Source organism: Drosophila yakuba, chromosome 3R, assembly GCF_016746365.2.
Source record: "Drosophila yakuba strain Tai18E2 chromosome 3R, Prin_Dyak_Tai18E2_2.1, whole genome shotgun sequence".
Lineage (NCBI taxonomy): Eukaryota > Metazoa > Arthropoda > Insecta > Diptera > Drosophilidae > Drosophila > Drosophila yakuba.
The window spans coordinates 7,502,669-7,521,142 of record NC_052530.2 but is presented as its reverse complement, the minus strand read 5'-3'; the positions used below and the strand labels follow the sequence as shown (position 1 = coordinate 7,521,142).

At 42.4% G+C, this 18,474-nt stretch overlaps 2 protein-coding genes across 14 annotated transcripts in view; one reads left to right on the top strand and one right to left on the bottom strand.

The window, feature by feature from the left end:
- Positions 1-87: 87 nt before the first annotated feature.
- The window catches only part of LOC6535875 (sodium/calcium exchanger 3), a 38,674-nt gene continuing 20,287 nt past the window's right edge, over positions 88-18,474 (bottom strand). For 7 of the 13 annotated variants that reach the window (XM_039376731.1, XM_039376730.1, XM_039376732.1 and 4 more), the window contains 9 exons: positions 7,401-7,492; positions 6,145-6,183; positions 5,014-5,043; positions 4,211-4,359; positions 3,642-3,741; positions 3,456-3,575; positions 3,234-3,392; positions 2,994-3,165; positions 88-2,799 (listed from right to left, as the gene is read on the bottom strand). In XM_039376731.1, coding sequence (XP_039232665.1) covers positions 2,595-2,799; positions 2,994-3,165; positions 3,234-3,392; positions 3,456-3,575; positions 3,642-3,741; positions 4,211-4,359; positions 5,014-5,043; positions 6,145-6,183; positions 7,401-7,492 — 1,066 coding nt within the window. In that variant the 3' untranslated portion in view covers positions 88-2,594. Of the gene's footprint in view, positions 2,800-2,993; positions 3,166-3,233; positions 3,393-3,455; positions 3,576-3,641; positions 3,742-4,210; positions 4,360-5,013; positions 5,044-6,144; positions 6,184-6,915; positions 6,931-7,400; positions 7,493-18,474 lie in introns of all 13 variants that reach the window. The other 6 variants (XM_039376741.2, XM_039376743.2, XM_039376737.1 and 3 more) reach the window with 6 other exon arrangements.
- On the top strand, positions 8,739-10,630 carry LOC6535876 (membrane-bound alkaline phosphatase). The gene is made up of 2 exons (XM_002096456.4): positions 8,739-9,987; positions 10,189-10,630. The coding sequence occupies exons 1-2, from the start codon at positions 8,758-8,760 to the stop codon at positions 10,525-10,527; spliced, it is 1,569 nt and encodes a 522-aa protein (XP_002096492.1). The 5' UTR covers positions 8,739-8,757; the 3' UTR covers positions 10,528-10,630.

The following is an 18,474-nucleotide window of genomic DNA, read 5'->3' as shown; positions in this document are numbered from 1 at the left end:
ACCGCAGCAGAGCAGTCGCCTCCCCCAGTTTCCCATAGCGATAAGGATAAGCCCAAGATTCAGAAAAGTGAAAAGATCACAGCCATATCGATCGGTTTAATGTGTTAGTTTATTGGGATTCGGTTGGTAAACATGCACATGGAATACATATATTCGAATCCAGTAACTTTTTAGGGGCTAGGCTCTATACGATTCGATTAAGGTAATACGATAAGCCATACACATCCGATTCTCAGAAGATCCTACCTTTCTTTACGACAACGGGTATTTTCTTATTGTGAGTACAAGTATATATTCAAATATGTAGCTTTCGATTGGGTATTTTCTTATAGCGTGTTGAAGTGAGAAGAGATACGGTTAGTGAGATCGGTGGATCGTCACCCCAAGCATATGCTACATAAAACTTCATATGTACGAGTATGTGTTATTAAATCTTTTCGACTATTTGCATACTTTATCGGCTTAGTAAATACGAGTATATGTTTGTTGCTTTGGTTTTTGGGTAAAATCACATTCATAAGTACACATCTAAAAATGCAGGTATAATTTGAATTCGAAAAAACACGATAGCAAACAGCAAATGTTTAATATTGTACAATATTCATACATATTAACTGCTTGGTCTGATTATCAAAACATATATATTCGAATCCTATCAACTATGGTACACATACGTAATTAATTTCGAAATTCGTCAAATGAATAGGAAATTATATAAACAACGCAAGGTTAATCAGACTAACTAAGACATACAGACTCGAACCCAATTAACTATTGGAATTATTGAATATTAAAATTGTTTAAATCAATACAAAATGTTTAAATACGCAATCAGTGTAAAGTGGAACCAATTATTTGCTAAAGAAATATTTTCTTTTCATTCAGATACGCTTTCTACTCCTAGTTTTCTAGAAGTACCTACACCCTATGTCGGAAGCACTTAAATCGTTTTATTTGCCTTTGCCATTAAAGATAATCGTCTATGGTAATTTGTTTGTATGCTTGCTTATATATCTGGTTATCCTCTCTGTCGTATTGTTACATTCATTGCCCCTCAGCACTTGTCCTATACTATTCGCTTTATTCGCACTATATTGATTTCCTTGCCACGGACTTCTTACTCTGACCGATTTTTCGTAAACGTCTGTTAACTGCATTTTGTATATCTCGCGATCTATGAAAATCCTAGTAATATTCAGACATCGTCTGAACATTGTTTTAATAAGGAAAATAAAAAGGCAACGATTGAAATAAATTTAAAAAGAAATTTAATTATAGTAATATAGTACATTATTATTTATTTATGTTTGTATATTTTTTAAATTGTTTAATAATTCGTATATGTATGCAGTAATTAGTCATCAATTATGTCTAAATTTGGCGCAGTTTTCCCAACGAGTTCCCCGTATAGTTGTGTGACCCCAAATGTATAATACAAATTTATGCATGTGTCTATAAATATCATTAGGCTCCTCTTCCCAACATTAATTTGCTAGAATTTTGCTATATGAAAAATAGTACAACATTATACAAAAAATATGTACCTGCGCGTTACACTTGGTTTACAATCAATTCTAGTTATTCTGTTTATTATTTCGGTATTGTTTTGGTGTTTCCTTTAATATCCAGATTTCTCTACTTCGATCCCAGCGACGTAAGCGAATAGAAAGTCTTTTTTAAGTAAATTGATTAGTGCTCACTGGTAGTACTCGTAGTTCTTTATAGTGCAGTGTGGACACACTGGTGGTCTTTCTGGCTAACAGGTAAACGCTAGTAAGTAGTGCCGCCTTTTGCTTTGGTCAGAGTTAATGAAAGTGTTGCTAGTTGGACTTGTGTCGATAGTGTGTGGTGACTAGAACTAGTTGTCAAGGGGGCCCCTATTTAGTAGTAGTAGTTATAATTGTAGTATTTGTAGTAGATGGCTAGAGGGACTGCGTTTCTTCTTGGCTAAAACCTTTAGATTTCTTCTAAAACTTACACATGTATTAAATTAACAATGGTATTCGGCAAATGGAGAGACAATATCGAGTTTGGAGTACGGAATCAGATTTAAACTCTAAATCGATTCCGATTTTCCCGTTTTGATTTCATGGGGTCGGTTAAGTACAGCCTTAACAAACAACAACAATGACTTAAGTTTTACACAGAATGATATAATAAATATAATCGTATTCTTTATAAAGTAAATTAAGTATATATGGCATAACAGTAAATGATCTCGTTACGTTTACAAGATTGCTGAGCCGTGGCAGCTTTTCTGTATTTACAATTTAATATATGAATAGAGACAATAATCGTAAAATGGTTTTTATATAAGCCTGGCTTAAACCTAGTTAAACTTTTAAATTTTACTTTTAGTATTAACATAAATTTTACACAAGAAATATTTATATATCGCGCCGAGCACATTCGTATATATATAAATCAATTTCATAAGTTTACATATAAAAACTGCATCTACAGCATCTTTCGATAGCTCCTAAGTATCGGTTAGCTCTGTCCTTCTTCGCATAGATCGTCTCCAATTTGACGGAAAAATCCAACGCCAATGCGAATAACCAAGCCGAAGTCATTCCAACGCGACTGCGGACTCCTTAAACCCGAATGAAATCGTAGGCTTCCAGTATGCATATGACCACGTAGAACACCCACAGGAACACCAGGATCGCTGCGCTGATGTACTTGGAAGTTTTTGGGCCGCCCAGCTCGGCGCCAATGCCCTTGTGCCAGCGCCGGATCATGATGAGCATGATGGCAATCAGGGCCTCGCCGCAGAAGAGCGCCACGGCAAATCCAATGCTGAAATTGTAAATAGGTTAGAATAAAGGGTTCCTTCACTCAAAGAATAGATCTATAAAAGTTTTATTTAGCTATTAATTTTTAGTAATCAATCGATAAAGCCATAAGAGAGCAGGATAACCTTATTTATTTATCCTAGTCTACTTGCCCAAGTTTACTTTTAAAAGGTGTACTTAAGGACAAGGAATACTCACGTCCCCGGCTCCACGTTGAAGGTCAGGCCATGGGAGCTGTGGTAGACGGCGGCGATGGTCCAGGCCAGGCCGATGCCCAGGAACACGTTGACCGCATTGCTGCCCGTGACATTGCCTATGCAATTATCGGCACCCTCGTCATGCTTGGCGGCAATCATGCTGGCGAATGTATCTGGAGGGCAGATGGGATTCCAGTGTTTGTGAAGGTTACATTTCAGCAGGTGGTTTGGGATCACTCACCTGGTATGCTTGTGCCCAGGGCGACAAACAGGATGGCCGTTACCGAGTCCTTGATGTTGAGGGCGCAGCCGAAATAGGAGGCGGCATCTCCGATGATGGCAGTTATGACGCCAATCACAAATATGGATACCACAAAGGTAACGTAGCCGCCGCAAATGTCTGGAAAGGGGACGGTTATGGATGGTTATGGATTGACCATTTGAACAGAAAAAGGATACTTGCCTGTGGGCGGCACAAATGCAAAGAGAACCTTCCAGAAGAGGCAGACGAAGTGGCTCACGTAGCTGAAGCAACTGGGCACCTCCTCCTCCACATCGTCGTTATCAAACTCACTTTCATCGGCTGCAAAAGGTTGTTTGTATCATGAAAATGGATTGATTGCAAATTGAAAAAATTGAGTTCGTGTACCTGGGATAACGGTGAGGGCATCTTTAAACTGTTCCTTCCAGGACGAAGTGCCAAGGACGGCAGAAACGTTCGCTTTGGCCACCAGCTTGTCGACTGTAGCCTGTGTTATTTTTTTTAAGGAACAAGGATAATAAACTGAAGATAACTACCCAATAATAAACACCCTTCAGAAAAAGCAAGTCAGAACACTGGATTGATGGCCAACTTTTTCCCCAGCTCACATTGCGTATACGCCACCGACAGACAATAAGCACACACAGACCCAGAACAAACAGAGCACTTAACGTGTCATTTGGAGATTTGCACACAATTAGGTGCTTATTTGCCGTGCACCTGAGCGCTTAACGGTAACTCGATATGGCACTCGGATAAGGACGTGGCTTTCCACCTGGGACTCATAATGGGTGTGACTGTCTCGCATTCACTTAACTGCACGGATGTAAATGTGAGTTGGGGCTTACTGGCCATCAAGTGGATGTGATTGTCTTTCATTAGCATTTTGAAACTATGAGGGTGAGCTATCAATCCTATCCAATCCAATCCAATCCAATCAAGGGTTATCCACTCACCTTGAATTCCTGGCTCTCTCGGATGCGCACATATGCAGTGGTCAGTTCTCCGTTTCTCGGCTTGCTCAGCAGCAGGATGCGGTCCAGTTCGGTCAGATCCTGAACGGCTTTTTTCTCGACCTCCTTGATTTTGTCTGCCAATTCATCGTCTGCCAGGGAGGTGTTCAAATAGTTTATCAATTATGGTCTGAATATGATTAAGATTAGTAAACACCGTATTGCATGCAGCCGCACCCCCACAACGGAATATCTTAAGATTAGATGAAGGAAAATAGGGTATAACTAGACAGACATATGTAGTTTGTGGTGGCATACTAACGAAATGGTGACGGGAAATAGATAAAGAACAGAGATTAAAGCGGTGTTTAACAAATATGTGTATACTTCAACTAAAGCACACATACGCCCCAATTAGTTGGAAACTAATTAGAAACATATGGCGGTCATGCATCCCATTGGATGCGGGCTTTAATTGAAGAGGGGAGGAAGTCAACCGAAGGGGAGGTTAGCAATATCAAAAACTCATTGAAGGACCAACATATCGTCTTGAACATAAATGAAACTCTTTAAAAGCACTTCCGTTTCAGACCAGTGACTTCAATGAGCTTGCGAAATGTTTATGGAAGTGCCATCAGGATGCAATTGGGTGGAAGATAGAAATTGAAAAACTGCATATTAGGCAGACAGAGCCTTAAGCAAAGGTCAAATTGACAGATTGACAGGTTAACAAATTGACAAATTGAGAGAAACAGGCATGCAAAAGATCACATCTTGACATTAGGACCCCGATTTGAATGACTCACGAGTGGGTTCTCCGGAATGTTCGTGTTTTTCTACAGACATCGACAAAGGCGAATCGAGAATGGATGGTGTATTTTTAAGGGTTAAGTTTAGAGAATAGTTGTTAAAAGGTCTCGAACATGTTGGATATTGCTTCAACAATCACTTTCTAAATATTCAGTTAACCAATATGCGATGACTGTGGTGATTGGTCTTTAATCGGGTTGTTACATTTAGCGTTGGTTTTAATTCTCCAGCGGATCAAAGCAAGCACACACATAAATATACATATGTAGATACTTGACAAAACAGAACTGAATACATCGATATGGACTTAACTTAGGTCGGAAGCCGTTCACGCTTAAATTATACTGCCTTAGGTCTAGAACACACAGATAATACACGGTAAACGGAAATCAAGAAGGAACACAAATTACGGAAACAAAGCCAAATATCGGTTACTCGTCAGCGGTTACGTGTATTACTTACAAATCGATTTGGCGATGCAGAGGCATGTTTGATTGGTACCGATGATATGGATCGGTTTAGATCGGGATCGTATCGGATCATATCAGACCGGATCGGATCGGATCGGATCGAATTCGAGCAGCAAGTCGGGACACAGGCACACAACAATGTGGGAGGAGCGGGCACAAGCGCGATTACAAATGTCCGCCGAGCATAGAGATAACCAAAACATTACCAAAAACTGTGACCTGGACTAACTTTATTTCAATTGAAGACGAACCCGATTTACTTGCTGGCTTGGTGCTTTGTTTTGCTTTGATTTTAAGTATTACTTTACAGAAGCCTGAAGCTTGCATATATCAAGTGCGTGGCTGCTGCGTCGAAAAAAGCGCAATTGTTTGGGATAAATGCAGATGCAGTTACACAAACACACACAAATACTCAATGACTAAATATTCAGATACATTTACGAATATGACACCGATATAATGTACACGACTGTGGGCTAATGTTGGTTAGTTAAAAAAAGAAAAGAAAACGCATGAAATGATTTTGCCGACCGCTTACTATCATCTTCTAAATTGATCAATTTTTATGGCATATTCACTATTAACTGAACACTTGAAATGGTCGATCGATCACGCAATATGCAAATATGTGAAAAAAAAAAACGGACGTTTACATACCAAAAAATCGATTGAAAAATGATTCCTTATTAGTGTCATCTGCGTGGGGATTGATCATGTGTCATTTGACATTTACGGAGGCGAGTGGTTCGATTGGATTAGAGAGACAAGTATGGAATGTTTAATCTAATGTTATGGTCACAAGCAAATGTCGATGGGTAGTACTGGGGATCTATAGGGACGGGGTGGTGCTGTGGAATAGGGGATATAAATGGACGGGATCTGATCTCTGTGGGCTGAGACTAGCATTGCATTTGGGGTTACGGAGATGCGAGTGAGTTATTCTAATCGCTAACTTCGATGAGGTGGCACAGAAATAACACAGAATATATATTTTATGCCCATTGCCACTAAATATATAGTATATTCAAAGTAGTAATAAACAAATAATTATACACACAAGGGACTGGGAAATAAATATTTAGGATAAAACATAAAACATTAACAGGATGTGGCATCTTCTAAGGTTGAATCATACACAACACCTAAAAAATACGCAATTTAATTATATATATAGTTCTTATTCTCGTGAAATGGCAGAAAATTTGGGCTTAATCGAAACCAAGAGAATTAAATGAATTTGCACTTTTTTGCCCGCAATTTCCGCACTCGGTGAAGGAAACAAATGGAGCAGAAACTAAATGTTACTCTCAAGAATCCAAACCCCGAAAGAGAATTTTTGCTTTTCCCACTTTTCGTTCCACGTTTCAGCGCCCTACGCTTTCGTGTTCAATTAAAATAAAATTAATTAATGCACAATTCAAGGCTTACGGTACTGAGTGGAATCTAGAAGCATAAAGAACACAAATTAAAGACCAAAAAGTATAAAAGAACCCATGAGTCGATTGGATGGGAAAAGACATACGAAACCAGGTAACAATTTTGCTCAATTCGAACTGGAATTTCCAATTTATAAAGTTTTCGTTCTTTTTTGTTCTCGTTCATTTGGGCTATTTCACCTGTTTTTAATATTCGGGGTCAAAGCGCAAGAGTCAAAGGGGGGTAGAGTTCGGGCTGTGGGATTTGGGGCTAAAAGTTGGAGTGCTGAAGTGTTGGAGTCCCGGGTGTCGCATGTTGAACTTCCCAACGGGACAGACAAGAACCGTGCCGCCTTCGGTGCACTGATGCCGGGCTGCTTTCACGTAATTTGGTTAGCATTTTGGGTGGGTGGAATTCGTGGGACTCTTGGATTTCGGATGGGGATGGATTTCTGGGTTTTTTGGGTGCTTTTCTGACGCCTTGTGGCCTAAACTCACCTGGTGCCAATCGAGGTTCTCCGATGTGCACCTTGAAGCTGACGTCCTTCTCGTAACTGCTCTCCTCCAGGATGTACAGATCGATGAATTTCCTGCAAGAGATTAGGGCGCATGTATTAATTAATCTATTAATCTGTGAAGTGGGTAATTGACTGCATATAAGCCGAGAGCCTTGGCCCCTTTGGTTAATGCCATCGTCTTGGCCAAAATGGCCACAATCTTGGCACTCGAAACGGAGTCTAAATTTATTAAGCGACATTCAATGCGAAATTATTGCTCCGCCCACCTATTTCTAATTCTTCTTTAAGTGCGTATTGTAAAAAAAAAAAAAAAACAGGAAGAACTTTATAGTCAAGTTTCCCGACTATCAGATCCCCACTACTTAGATAGTGGAAGTGCGATTGAAAAATTGCACCATTTTTCTGGCATATCGATAGAACAAATCTAGTACACCTATTTACTCTACGAGTAAAGGGTATAAATACATTACGTATACGCCCGATTGGACATTTACGAACATAAATATTTACATTATAAATGTGCTCAAAGGTGACTCGATTTGTAATTGCTTTAAAAAATTTATTATGCTTAGCAATTAAAGTCTCAGTTTGTTTACCTTCAATGCGGTTTTGTGGGCGATAACGATAAGTTCAAGTGGCCAAACACGATGGCAAACTTTAAGATTCAACAGTTGCAGCTTAGCTGCTTGCCACTCATTTTCCTTTTGCTTACTAATTTCCTTGCTGCCAAATGCAAACCAAGTTCAAACCAAGGTCAAGCCACCCCCAATGTGCCCCCCCACTCTCTTGGCCTGGCGAACTTTAACCTTTTCGACGGTTGGCAGGCAGCTGCCTTTCTTCCATTCCAATGCCTTTGCATTTCTCAGCTTGATATTAAAAGGGAAAACCACCAGGCGAAAACAGTCACCTGTTTATGACCCGCTTTTTATGGCTCCAAATAAATGTGAAATGACACCCACCCACCCACTGCGTGCGAAACCACTGCCATTCATTCACGTGCCTCCGCCAGATTTTGCAGCCTGATTACGTGATGGTCAATAGGCCATTGGGAGGTCCGTTTTCTCTGACATTTCAATGGAACCACTGTTGATCCACATGGTTGGCAACAAGTCCTACTACTCACGTGCTATAAATTTATAAAATGTATAGCTGCCCATCGTAAATAAAAGCACGGTTCGGACTAAGGGAATTAGGTGTCGTATTAGATTTCATGCGGTTTCGCGTTTATGAGAGCTACACGTCTCCGCCTTATCGAATCTAATCGCAAACAATTCGAGTCGAATCTCTCGATAGGCCAAAGTCGGAGTAGCCACTAGCCTGGGTCAGTCTTGTGCAAGATGTTCCGCCTGCTGAACGCACTACTGATCGCCATCGTGCTGGTGGCCCATCCCGCTTGGTCGGCTCCGGAATGCGGCCGTACTCCGGAGGAGTGCAAGGAGCGCAGGATGCATCCGGATATGCCGGAACCGGAACTGCATGGCAATGCCTTCCGGGTTATTGATGGCGAGGAGACCAACTCATACTGGCGCCAACAGGGAGTGGAGTTTGTCCAACAGAAGCTGGCTTCTGAGCCGAACAAGCGCCAGGCCAAGAACGTGATCCTCTTCCTCGGCGATGGTATGGGTGTGACCACCACGTCAGCGGCTCGCAATCTCTTGGGCGGCGAGGAGAAGTCCCTCTCCTTCGAGAACTTTCCCTACACGGGCCTCTCAAAGACCTATTCCGTGGATAAGATTGTGCCCGACTCCGCATGCACTGCCACTGCCTATTTGTGTGGCGTGAAAGGTCAGGAGGGAACCATCGGCGTGAACGGCCAGGTGCCCCGCACCGACTGCAAGGTCATGCTGGACGAGAGCACCCACGTCGACTCCATTGCCAAGTGGGCCATGGAGGCGGGCAAGTGGGCGGGTCTGGTGACCACCACTCGCGTCACCCACGCCTCGCCCTCTGGAGTGTACGCCCACATCGCCGAACGCGACTGGGAAAACGATGCGGAGGTATCTAGCGACTGTGGAGCAGGCTCCGGAATTGATGACATTGCCTATCAACTGGCCCGCGGCGAGGTGGGTAGCAAGCTGAAGGTAATCCTGGGCGGCGGAAGCAAGAACTTTGTGGACTCCAGTCTTGAATCGTGGGGCAAGCGTACCGATGGGCTAAACCTCATCGATGAATTTAAATCGGCCAGCGAGAAGAATGTCTATGTGACCACCGCCGGAGAGTTGGCTGCGGTGGATGTCACCAAAACCGATCGCCTCCTGGGTCTCTTTAACGACGATCACCTGCAGTACCTCATGGAGACCACAGTGGAGAGCAGCCAGCCCACTTTGGAGCAGATGACCCGCAAGGCCATCGAGTACATGAGCCAGAACGAGCAGGGTTACTTCCTCTTCATCGAGGGCGGTCGCATCGACCAGGCCCACCACATCAACCAGGCGCGAATGGCTCTGAACGAAACCATCGAGTTCTCCAAGGCTATTGCTGCCGCCCAGGAACTGACTAGCGAGGATGACACCTTGCTAGTGGTCACCGCCGACCACTCACATGTGTTCACCTACGCAGGATACTCGGTGAGTGCAGGAGTTATGAGCTAATGACTATCAGATTGACTTGGGCATGTTAAGAAGACTTGAGAAAGGTTGGTGACCATTTGGCTTCTTACAATCTCTAGCTTGTAATAAAGTCGTGAGATGGTTCTTTAATCACCGATCTTAGGATTGTGCTGCAGTATTCTAACCGAGCTATAACATAAATAATTTTTCCCCTTTTAGTACCGTGGAGCAGATGTATTTGGAAAGACCCCCGTAAATGGACACGATGGCAAGCCATACATGGTGCTGAGCTACGCCAACGGACCGAGTTACGAGAACTTCTACGACGCGGAGACGAAGGAGCGGAAGGATCCCACCACGGTTGTGAAGGGAGCCCACGACGATGAGTTTCCCTCGGGAGTGCCCATCGACATGGACTCCCACGGAGGCGACGATGTGCCCGTCTACGCGTTGGGTCCCTGGGCGCACCTGTTCACCGGAGTCTACGAGCAGAGCACCATTCCGCACCTGATGGCCTACGCATCCTGTGTGGGCGAGGGTCATACCATGTGCAAGTAGGATGAGACGCAGCTGGCGCAAGGATGCCATGCCGGCTGGCTGTAACAATTAAGTTTGAAGCTCATTAAATGCAGCCAGTAAGCGGCATTTGCATTTGCCTGCACTTGAGTTTATTATGCGAACGCAAACTGCAAATTGAATTAGAACGCTTTCCAGGAACATTCTTAACTGGGTTATTCCGCGCCAAGTTTTCGCCTTTCGTGCTGGGCGCCTTGCTTCCATCACCGCCTTCGTAATTCACAGTTTGAAACTCATCAGGACTTTGATGTGCTTGCTCCTTTTCCGACTTCTTGGCCAACTTCTTGGCTCCGGGATTGCGGGCTCGGGGATTGGGGATTGGGTTCCCTTGCGTGCGCACGCCAAGAGTTTGGAGCCCTTGGAAATGTGCAAATTGCCACGTTTTGGGTCGTGCTGCGATGCTATTAGAGAGATTAGCGGGCAGACTCCGTGTAGTAAGAGTTTTTTAATTGCATATTTGCAATACCAATTTTCAGGGTTCTCTAAAAAGGGTGAGGGTAATTAAAATCATTAAGCGACATGCGTCATCGCAAGTCTGACTAATTCGAAAAATTGCACGCAAATTGCCAGCTAACTAGGATTCCAATAACTCTATGCCCGTTTCCACCTCGATTTCCGATTCTATTCCGCGCCAAATTATATCCGCACGAGTGTGAGTGCTCGGCGAAGACCTCATTTCCCCATATGACAGCTATTAAACCAACAACGGCGAACCTCCGAGCTCGGAAAATGGAAAGCCCACAGCCCAGAACCTCCACCAATCGGTTGCCCTGGCATTCAATGCCAATTTTGTTGTATTCCCAATGCCCGGAACCACATCCGCCGTTTGATTTCAATGGCAACCACCTCGTCGTCGCCCGTTGTTACCCACTCCCATTACCAATGCGACAGGTCTATTGATTTTGCAAAACTATCAAGTGGGCTTCTGACCAGAGGCGGAAAGGTGGCCAGCGAGAGGGACATGGTCGAAGACAGCTGCTTAGTCGTATGCCCAACCGGAAGGCCGGACTCTTGGCCTGCGGTCATGTCATTCCGGTCTGGTCTGGTCTCGCTTGCGGTCAGCGTTTGCACTTGGCCAATAAGTGCGGTTTGAGGAGGTCAATATCACGCAATTGAACAGCTAAAGAAATTCAGCTCGTCATTAGTTTTTATATGACGCTAATAAATAAAAAACACTTAATGAAATTCAGATAGTAGGAGTACAGGTAAAAGTCATAGGAAGTCATTTTCTAAGATATCACCAGACATTGGTGGGCTACAAACTATTTTTAGCTCACTTGGTTTTTTATTTATGTTAAGTTCAAGAAAACGGTTAGGCACAGACTCATCTTTGATTGAAGCAGAGAAAGCCGTAGAACTAGCTTTAGTCAGAAAAAAAACTATTAGGATCCTAAACAGCCCAATGCATGGAGGGGAAAGAATGGCGAAAGCTTGCTAAAAGTTAAACAAAAGAGCAGTGAATAACATTCCCACATGGCCAACTCCAAGTCCCGGTTCAAAATCGGACAATTTGGTTGGATGAGCTTGTAAGCCGACGATTACAGACCGCACCTCTGGATTCCGGATATGTTTTAGCATCCGGCAGCTGCCTCACATCCCGCACACACAACGTCTCAACTGATTGATGCCAGAGCTCAGGCTAATAATCCGGCCGAGAGGTCCTGTTGGTGGAGGTGGACCACCCACGCCCCTCGTCCTGACAGTCACGGCTCCTGGAAAGCGCCTCAATTACCTGGCCGAGCTTCGAAACTGGCTCCTGTTGGGCATGCAAACCCAGTGGCTAAACTGTCCCCTATCTCCCCAGAAATCCCCTGCAATACCTGTATGGTCAAGCGCACATAATAGCATTACTTAGTCAACGCAAGGGCGAGGCCAGCCTCGGAAAACTGGGAACGAAAACGGGAAAATGCGGGGAGGTGGGTAAGGTGGGTTTCGTGCTTGAAAATAAAATTAAAGAAAAATACAGCAATTTGCATAGCAATGAGCGGTGCACAAGAAGGGGAGGTTGGGGTCTGCCTTCGGGTGGGACTAACCATTAAACCCCAATTGCCAACTCTGGAAAACTTTTCCCTTTGCTTGCTTGTCGTATCCTACGTATCTGCCCCACTTGGAAATCCCAGCAGAACGACGTGCAGAGTGGGGAAAAACGTCGTTTCCAGTTGGGAGTTTTCTTTTGCAAATGACGTTGCGCCTGCATATCATATTATTTGGGACGCAGTGTGGCTTTTGAGGTTTTGAATTTTAGATTTCAACTCACGGCAAAATGTGCAAATCACCTGGGTGCTAAAAATCCTTGGCAGAAATCCCTGGGAGCCGTTGACTTAGCCAGTCGGTCATCGGTGGTGTTGATTGCAATATGCAGCCCCAGGCAGACGGTCAATTAATAATGCTATCTCGATAATTATTAATGTTCTTGCCAGCCGGCGTTTCGATGGAATTTCTACGAAAAACTGCCGGACATGCAGACTGAATTTTGAGAGGGAATTTCAGCGTCAGATCGAATGTGACTTCGGGAAAATCAATTAACTGTGCCTGACTTCCCTCAAGCTGAGGCCCGAGGGGATTTAAAGAGGAATTAAGTGACCATAAACAGTTTGACACGTAGAAATTATAGCGCAGCCCTTTTAAGTTCAGTAATAATTGGTGGTTAACAATTCCCTGAAGTTTTCTCCTCTACAAGTGTAACCAGCCTTCAATTATAGCCTTCTGAGGCTAAGTATCAAGTTTTTTCATAGCACAAGCATTTGATGTTTGTTCGGTTCTGTTCGGTTATTATGTATACCAGGCTTTTGGCATATTGCGATAAGTATAATACGTCCTCAATCCAGATGATGATGATGAGCTCTTGTTTAGGGAAATGACAAGGCCAGAAGTTTCCTCAAGCTGCTGGTTCATTATTTCAATTAGTGTGCATGTCGAACATGCATATTCCATTTTCGAGTGATATTGAGTGGCTTATCAGTGAAAGTGAGTTATAAAGGTATGAAGAGGTATGAGAAAGACCATTGGTCGGTGGAAAACCACCTCTAGGAAGGTTCAAAGGTCAAGGCTGGTAATTTAATAAATTGAAAACGAAATTGTGTTTATTCCCCCGAAGTAAATCATCGAGTCACCGTTGTTGATACATCGGTCTATCAGGCTGTCCAATATTGACGAAGTAAACGCGAGATTCATTTAAAATTTATCGAAAATATCCGACCTCCCTGCAATGTTGGTCGTCTATTTTGAGAGCTTTCAGTTTTGACTGGTTAGAGCCGGGTACTATTAAATTGTTTGCGTTTTAGACTGGCAGTTAAATTGACCCTAATATGAACAGTCTATCAAAAACCTCTACTTTGGCTAACGTGCACAAACATTTCATCGGGGTGAAGAAGATATACCTTCTTAACTACTTATACCGTACTTCCGTGATATTACCCACATTAGCTGTCATTCATCATCCACCGAATTTACAAGGTTATTATTAGGTCCTAACTCTTAGTAGAAGTTCAATGTAAGGCAGTACGAATTATACATCATTATCTCCTAACCTTCAGGTTATGGATGACATAATATACTAGCATAATTATTGGTGATTGCAATCATAAAACAAGAGAGAACGCTATAGTCGAGTTCCCCGGCCTTCTGATACCCGTTACTCAGCTAGTGTAAGTGCGAAGGACACTTTTTGGCGGTTTGTGGGCGTTAGAGTGGGTGTGGCCAAAAGTTTTTTGGCAAATAGATAGAAATTTACAAGACAATACAAAAATGAAAAAATATTAAAACATTTTTCAAAAGTGTGGGAGTGGCAGTTTTGGGCGGTTTGTGGGCGTTAGAGTGGGCGTCGACAAACTTGCGCTGCGTCTATGTCCCTGGAGTCTGTATTCCTAATATCAACTATCTAGCTTTTGTAGTTCCTGAGATCTCGACGTTCTTACGGACAGACAGACGGACAGACGGACGGACAGACGGACATGGCCAAATCGACTCGGCTATTGATCCTGATCAAGAATATATATACTTTATATGGTCGGAAACGCTTCCTTCTGCCTGTTACATACTTTTCAACGAATCTAGTATACGCTTTTACTCTACGAGTAACGGGTATAATTATAAAATAAATACAGGGATATTTAAAGATATATATAATAAATATGTTTATTAATTGAAATGATCAATTTATGATAGCCTTGTCTACAGTACTATACATTTATTCTAGCTAAGATGGTATTTAGGATAGCACATCTCATTTGGAGTTCCTAATTATTTAATTGTATGATAATTTGACTCTTGTTTTTATTTCATAACTTCCTCCCTTCTTGCACCTTAAATGCCCGTTAAACAATGTTTGTTCTGGTAAACAAATATGTCCTTCTTATCTCCGGCTTGTCACATGAAATGCACTGGAAAGGGGCGACCAAAGCTTTCCGATAGCGGCAAATTGAATTCATGTTCGACAAATGAGCGTGACTAGTGAATGGCGACTGGTGACCGGAGCGCGGAACAAAGAGTTACCCTTGCCTTTGGCGCTGGTGTCGCCGCAAAGACAACAAATTACACTTGTTGAGGCGCGAAATTAACAACAACACTATCTCTGGCCCCACAATCGTATCGGGTAAATAATAACCCGCCAGCTAAATGCGGGCTACCCTAGCCATGTCACATGCAGGTGGAGTGGGTAGTCTTGGTGGTGCACGGTGGTGCACGGTGGGTGGTCCCGCGGGACAGAAAAGAACTTCTCTTCGGAATAGACACTCACACAGCGGACAAGTCACGTGTCGTGTGTCCTGGTTCCGTGTCATGTTGGATAACTAAGTATTTCCATGTTGCGCTTCTTAGTTCCCAACTCAAACTGCACATTATTTAGCCACACTGCAGAAAAATGTTCTCTTTTCACAATACTCAGTTCTCAGCTGATCAACGGATGTGATATAGAAAAACTCGAGCTCTTGATGTGTCCTTTTAAGGACCAAACCAAAAGGATATATATTATTGCAATAATTCCAAGTGCAGAAAGCTTGGGGTGAAATACATTTTGGGGTAACTTATTATAGTATTCTTTTTACGCAAGTTGGGCTTGGTTGGCTTTTTGGACAGATTTATTTTAATAATTAATTTAATTTCGCCCCGTTTTCAGCTTTTAAATCTCCAATCCGTCAATCTTCCTCCTGTTACAGTCGGAAAAATTGAGAAGGACTACTCAGTTGCCACAATCATTCTCATGAGAAGAACCCTTCTTAGTTTTGAAAAAGATCTCAATGTCATTATTTTCTGCCAAATCAGGTTTCTAAGCTATCGGATAGCTGTAGATTGCGAAAAGTGGGAAGAAAGAAATTACCGGCCTTGCCTAATAAATTTCAGCTTATGCAAAACCACCTCCACCTATATGTAAATGTTACTTGTGGTATCGGATCTGCTGGATACCTAGATCCATTTTTCTCGAAAGCGAAAAGACATTTTCTCAATTTGCTGAGCATGAGTCGTTCTTCACTAGGTTTTAAGGTAAAAAGTACTTAAATCGAGAACGTTGACAACTGACTTTTCTCAGGGAGTACATACCATTCAACGAAGTTAGTATGCCCTTTTACTCTACGAGGAACAGTTAAAAGAATAACAATTTGTAAGCCCTAATTGACTTTCCAGCAAAGTAAAGTAAATCAATCTGGGATATGGTTCCCAGTAAAATCACGCAGTTGTTGTTTCTCCGTTTATTGTGTCTCCAAGGATACTACGAAATGCCGCTGACCATGACCAAAGTTCGCACTCAGTAAATAAACGTGAGTTGTTTTTCTGGAATTTAAAATTGCCATTTAATTGGCCGCAGCCACACAAGTTGTTCTCCCTATTTTGACGGCACGTGTGGTTTTTCCTAAGATTTCCCCGTAAACCACTGAAAAACCCACATCACGTATTTATGTTTTTTCGTGTTTTTGTTTAGACAATTCCGCTGTGCAGCCATGTCGTATGAGTAATAATTCATTCATTAAAAGGCCGTAAACACACAGTTGGCTTTGGAGGAAAATAGTCGACGGAAATGTCAAAACTAAAGAAAACCCACCGCTTCGCTCGCTTCCCCACCGTCGCAAAAACCTACTTATTAAGTTGTAATTGCCAAGCTGAACGGACCTCAGCTGAAAGTTTCCGCATCTTACGAGTTCGAGTCTTAAGCGCATTTATTAGTTTCTTGATTTTTTGATAACTTTTTTTAATCGCCATGCTGAGAGCGAAACAAAGACGACCGCTCAACGAGCAATTAATTAAAAAGGAACTGGCACATTCCTGGCTACGAGGGAAACCCGTTCCTTTAGTTTGATAGCTCTCGGAAAATATATTGAATGCAAATCGAGTGGAAGCCTAAGCTGCAGCCACAGTCCACGAATGTCCGAAAATTCCTCAGTCGAATTGTAATTGAATAAATTGTAAATGCGGTGCAGGCATTCTTTCTCATGTTCTTTGTTCATATTCCGATATCGAAACAATTTGCGTTTAAAACTATCAATATAAATAACAAAATGCTTTTGGTGTACCGATAGAAATTATCAATACAAATAATAAAACGAAGAAATATAAAAAAAGAATTTGTGGTCGTTCGATTGGGCGTGGCGACGTTTTGAAGCACTACAGTTTAATCTCAAATTTCTAGATTTAATAGTTTTTGAGATATCTTCGTTTATACGGACAGGCAGATGGACGGACAGATCGACTCGGCTATTGATCCTGATTAAGAATATATATGGTTTATTGGGTTAATAACGCTTCCTTCTGCCTGCTACATACTTTTCAACGAGTCCAGTAAAAGGGTATTACTCTTCAAGTAGCGGGTTTAATAACTCATATCCCAGCATTTGCAAATAAATGTTTCAATTAATATTACCTCAATGTTTCGGAGTCTATCTTCGGGTGCAGAATAATAAATTCACCATTCACCTTTCCCTAATCTTGCAGTACCGAACCTTTTTACCTAGGTATCAAGTAAATTTGTTGGCCATACTCAACATAATTAAAACAAATGTATTTCCCCACCATTACGGGCTACATGTTGCACTTTAGAAAGGAGCAGCGGTAATTGAGTTCTTTGCAGGAAGGATACTACTCCCCTCTCCTTCGTGATGGGTAATTTTTAATGGCCCCACAGTCCTTGGAATCCATAATTAGCTGGGCGACAGGTCGCCTTGGGTCTTCAACGTGCCTTTCGTCCGCCAAATATTCTCGACATTTTCTTCGCTTACAGCCGTGAGTCAAATTTAGGTGACGTTTTTATGAAGAAACCAACGAGTAAGAGATCAAAGTGCCTGTAAACATATCCCACAATCGGTCGTGACATGTGTGGGTGGTTTTTCCCAGTTGGGGGAAAGGTCTGTGTTTGTGACCTTTGACATTGCCTGTGTGCTTTGTGTGCTTTCCATCATTTGTCTGAGCTGCCCTGTCACTTTCAGCTGACTTCGGCTTTATTGAGTTGTTTACTGGCATACATAAATCAGGCGCAGATTTAGATGTTACAGCACACTGCACAGTTGCATGCAGCACCTGGTTTAGCTGACATTTGCACTTGTAAAGCTGCAGGGTCGATAGTAAAGATTTTCCAAGAAATTTTCAGTACTAAGGTCTTCTTCCGATTAAACTCGGAAATAAACATGCTTAACCTTCATTTGGCATTTGGCAAAAATAAACATTTTTTAATTGACGCCGGCGAAAGCACTTAAGTCAGCGAAATTGCTTTCCAAATTTAACGTCGCTTAGGCGTTACTTTCTCTTATTAGAAAAGTTTTCCTAGGTGAGAGGTTGTTCTATTTAATTTGGGCAGCAATTACTGAAGTAAAGCGCAATTTTATTACTCTGTCTTGGCGGTTTAAAGAGTTTTGTATCGGGCTCAAAAGGATGTTACCAAGGCTTATGGTTGGGATGGTGTAGAAGCGTCTTTGGAGTAACCCTATACCCCTTTGAGCAAGA

Bases quoted from the DNA above. Each gene is read 5' to 3' on its own strand.
- LOC6535876 (XM_002096456.4), top strand. From the start codon at position 8,758: ATGTTCCGCCTGCTGAACGCACTACTGATCGCCATCGTGCTGGTGGCC. The intron at 9,988-10,188 runs GTGAGTGCAGGA...TTCCCCTTTTAG, and splicing joins TCACCTACGCAGGATACTCG to TACCGTGGAGCAGATGTATT.